Source organism: Wasmannia auropunctata, unplaced genomic scaffold (genome assembly GCF_000956235.1).
Source record: "Wasmannia auropunctata unplaced genomic scaffold, wasmannia.A_1.0 LD335828.1, whole genome shotgun sequence".
Taxonomy (NCBI): domain Eukaryota; kingdom Metazoa; phylum Arthropoda; class Insecta; order Hymenoptera; family Formicidae; genus Wasmannia; species Wasmannia auropunctata.
The window spans coordinates 2,656,562-2,661,280 of NW_012027062.1; the positions used below are offsets into that span (position 1 = coordinate 2,656,562).

Consider the following 4,719-nt stretch of genomic DNA (forward strand, 5'->3'; position numbering starts at 1 on the left):
GAAAGGAAGGAAGAGAGAGAGAGAGAGGGGCCCATCCGCCGTCGAATTAAGTGCCGGCTTCGGCGATCGAAAAGATATAGCACACGTGACCGTTGGCGCGATCAATAGCCGCTACATTCCTGCGATTGTCGGCGCTTTTTGCCACCGCTTGCCACCACGCGTGCGACTTCTTTTTCCCCTGCGTCGCGTCGGGGAAGAGGGCCCTTCAAAGCGTCGCCTTTAACCCACACGCTTTGTTTACGAGGTGGCGTTTGTCGGATACTAATTGAGCGGTCCGTTTCCGGACACGACGCGACACACGGGCACGTCCGTTCTTGCCCACGGCCGCTTTCCGTCACTCGCTCGAAGGGACGGACGGCCGAACTGATGTACGCGGTGTAATCGTTAACAAAGTTTGTTATTTGTTCCGTAGGGTGGCATGAAAAATGGATCGAACCCCGGGGTGTCTCGATTTGTCGGACCGCCGCAAAAACTAACAAACTCTCGCTCGCGCAAAGGCCGCGCAAAAAGGGTTTCTCTTTGGTTTGATAAAAAGCGGGAGGAACGGGTTTTTTTTAACGCGAATTTTATCGGCTGGCTGCGGTTTTCGATAACTAGATAAAGAACTTCACAGTGTGACGCTTGCCGATTAATCAAACCGAACTGTTTGATATATAATTTAAAACGGAAATAATATTAGTCTCGTTTTGTTTTACAGTGATACACGCACACATTGGCGAAAATTTTTTATTGGTAGCCAAGAACTCATCAAATATAAAATTTTTTTATTATTTATAAATCGCCGTTTGTTTCTTTTAATCTATGTCATCGGGAAAGCTTAAGAGAGACGTATTCAAGTCTGTTTGAGGGGTGAGAAGGGGCACGGGAGAAAAGACAGGGACAATCAATTTTATCCCGCACGCTATCAGAGCCAATATGTGAAGATGGAGTTAAATCCATTTATGGTTAGCTTCGTAAACAAGCTTCCGAACTTCATCAAACTGCTGCGACTACCGACTAACAATTTGCCTTAATAAACACTTGCATTATCCTGTGCAGCAGGAGATTGTCTCCATTTCCATGTAAATAATTCACTTCGATCAAAGGCGAGGCTATCTGGTTCTTGCAGGCGGGTCTTCATTTGGCGCGGTCGTAGTAACATATATACCAAAACCTGTGCTTGTAAAGCTCTTTGGTCCCCGGTGGCCTTACCGCCGTCCGCGACAATAGCGGCCGAAAATTACGCCCGCTTGTGTTAACTGTTTGCCAGCCGAAAGATAAAGCGAGTGCACCGGCGATTCCGGCAATCGATATCCACGTTCCTGCAATTCCCCACGCATGCACATTCTTGTTCTGCCTCGGGGACGTTTTTCTCGTAACAACTCTCTATTTCCGCTAACGATTATCGAGAAATTTATGTAACCATTCTCGGAAAAACATGTGTGTGTTTCCTTCCTATTTCAAACCGTTTTTGCAACGACAATATGCGATTTTTTCGGTAGCAAACCATCGAAACTCGGTATAATAATTTTTAAGAAAATGTGTGTAACTATTCTTTATATCTGACTTTGATGTCTTCACTAGGCAAGTGTTTCTAAGGCAACACCCTAAATACAGTAATATAGGCAAGCCGGGTCATCGTTCGGGGTCGGAGGTCGGAGTTCCGGCGGGGACAATAAAGGGAAGAAAATTATGACCGCGCCTGTTTACCCACAAAAAGATGAAGTGCGATGCATAGAGAGATCGATAACCAACACTCCTTAAAATTGTCCGCATATCGTTGCTCCATTTGCAACGTTTATACGTATTATACTATCCCGATGCTTTTTGAGTATGAATATGAATATTTCGGGCTAATGTCTCCTATTACAGAGAGATACCATCATTAGAGCTGGAGAGAAAATGATAATGTTATAATACACGCCTGGATATATCGTATCGCTTGTGGTCTTCGCATGAAAATACCTCGCGATAGTTAACGTCGTTGGGTGGATATGGGTAATGTAAACACAGTGAATGGGGTAGAAATCAAATTACTGTTATCAGTTTAAGCCATCGCGTATAATGGCGTATGGCGACCACTGCTTGGAACTTCGAGTTTGACGTTGAAGTGCTTCCACGGTTCTCTATCAGCGTCACGATCGAGTTCGTAATTTCGCATTCCGGGCGACGTTCTCTTTAGCTTGAATTGCCGGAATTCGTAACCGATAGCAGACGATCTCGGGGGAGACGACGACGACGACGACGACGACGACGACGACGACGACGATGTCGACGATGGCGACAACAACGACGACGACGACAACGACGACGACGACAACGACGACTGCTGCTTTTCATACGCACGCGGAAAGTTTCGTGACAATACGGCGTAACGGGAAGTATTTTAACCGGTCGCGTCAGAAGAATCACGGCGAACACGTGGACTCGGGGAAGTTTCCTCGCATTGTAAACGAGAAATCGTCCGCCAGCACTGCTAACTCCGTAACTACCGACTCGTTTTTCAAGCCCCTCGTTAATCCACAGACTAGTACGACCAACTCCGTAATTGCAGTCGCAGTGTATCACCGAGGGAAATATTTTCTTTAATTGAATACGCCGTATAAGAAAGCCGGGACTTAAACAAGCTCGTGATGCAATTAAGGGGAAATATCCAACCGACGAGACAACGTATTATCTCCTGTTATCTCTATGAGAGTTATTCCTGCAGAGTGTATTCTATAAATTGCAACAGCAAACCGAGTTAATGATGCCTTAACAGTCTATATTCATATTACTTTAAAACGCTTATCATGTCACAATCAGTTATATGTATAAATTACTCAAAGTTATGAAGAATTTTGCGATAACACTTATTAAAATATTTTCTCTTACGATAAACTAGGGATAACGCATACACCCTTTTCCCTATAGCTTTTCCTTAATTTAATTCATTAATATTTATAACAATGTTTTTCATATTTCTTAGATACGCTAATCTGACGGCGGGTCGTGTAACAGGCACGATCATCGTCGTCTGGGTGATCGCTGTGACTGTGGTGGCCTTGCAATCGTCCTTGGACATAGGTCCTGACTTTTGCCGTCGCAAACTCAGCGGGTCGCAGATCGCGATGGAACAAGCGGTGGGAGCAAGCGTGTTGGTTGGGCTGCCAGCTTTGATGACCATCTTCTTTTACGTGAAGCTGGTGATACGTGTGCGAAGGGCCACGCGGGGCTCGTACAAGCCGCCGGCCGCCTTCTCCTGGGACTACGAGCTCACGAAGACGAATATGTGCAGCTGCGTGATGTTCGTCGTGTTCTGGTTGCCGTTCGGCCTGGCGGTCTGCGTGAATTCCTTCATACCGGTCAGCACGCGTGTGCTCTACAATCTGGCCTGGTTCGCCCTGTCCAAGTCCTGCTTCAACAATCTGCTCTACTGCGTGGCGGACCGCCACTTTCGCAGCGCTTACGTCAAGCTTTTTCACTACTGCTGCTGCAAGACCACGGTGAGCTTCTCGAGGAGGCCGCGCGGTGGTGAGGGTAGAAATTCTAGCGACGTGCGCCTCCGAGTGCACATTATTCACTCGTACGCGAGTCCGTCGTCCTGTCGTCCGGCTGTGGCTAGACCGAACGGACGTGACGTCTACGAGCTTTAGATGCGACGCGACGCGATGCGATGCGACGCACGTACAGGGTGCAGAAAGCAGGGAAGGGGGAACGCCGATAAGGATGTCCTCGTCGCAACCTGTCCAGACGCTCATTATGCAATGAGCAATCCGCTTTTGCGAGATCGGGCAGTCATTGCATTGACGTACAAACGATACCGCACCGGAATTAAGTACTTCCGGTAAATGGCCTTACAAGAAATTCATTTAATTCTCATGGCTTGTCCTTCGATATTTGCTTTTTCCTAAATTATTTTTGCATTACGTACTTTACTTGGTTTTTATAAGCATGCCAGCAACGAGATCTTTTAAATAGAATTAATTTCTGGACAATTGAAAGAGCATATATATTATCGTATCAGAGCATAAATATAGTGTATTTACGAGTGTATGTTTTTTATCCTCTGATTATATTTACAACTGGATATGTTATTTGTTGACAATTTATATAAAATGTTTTTATTTTCCATTAACGTGTATAATAGCTCTTACTATTTCGTAACTACTATTTTCGGCCGATCCTATTTCGTAACAAAAAAAAAACACAATAAAGGACCTAAGGAATTGGCACTAAGGATGTACGTGACATAAAAAATGTCATTATTTAACGTTATCTACATAGAAGTAGTATATCTCGTTGGGCTTAATTGTAAAATATAGACAGTTGAAGTTAGTAATGTATGGCCCAATGTTTTTGGCGCTGAATGATTGCCGTCCAATGTTCTCTAAATGATAACTATGGATTTGTATATTAGGATTTTGTCAGAGAGCTTGTGGATGTTACATATATTTATGGATTGAAAGACATGTTCTTCGATTATTTAGAGCTGAAGCTCTAATTGCAAGGCTGTCGAAAATGTCTAAAATATCTTTGTCTATTACTACGCTAATAACGGAGCGGCGTTTTAGTTTTGGATGAAATTTTTCGACGCGAATTTGATTATAAAAATTTAGCGGGTTCCTGGTATTATTATACGTCGCGTTCTTTTTAGATAGTGCACTGTCTCATTTATCGCGGAACGTCCATTCCCGGGCGGGAGAGAAGCGGAGAAGCCTGCTTCTCTCCGCGAGATCCCATCTTGTAACAAGGGGAGAG

General features: G+C 44.7%; 1 protein-coding gene across 6 annotated transcripts in view; it reads left to right on the top strand.

The window, feature by feature from the left end:
* The window catches only part of LOC105455960 (melatonin receptor type 1B-A-like), a 150,679-nt gene extending 146,486 nt beyond the window's left edge, over positions 1 to 4,193 (top strand). For all 6 annotated transcript variants that reach the window (XM_011699683.1, XM_011699684.1, XM_011699687.1 and 3 more), the window contains one exon: positions 2,948 to 4,193. In XM_011699683.1, the coding sequence (XP_011697985.1) occupies positions 2,948 to 3,614 (667 nt within the window). In that variant the 3' untranslated portion in view covers positions 3,615 to 4,193. The remainder of the gene's footprint in view (positions 1 to 2,947) is intronic.
* The last annotated feature ends 526 nt before the right edge of the window (positions 4,194 to 4,719 follow it).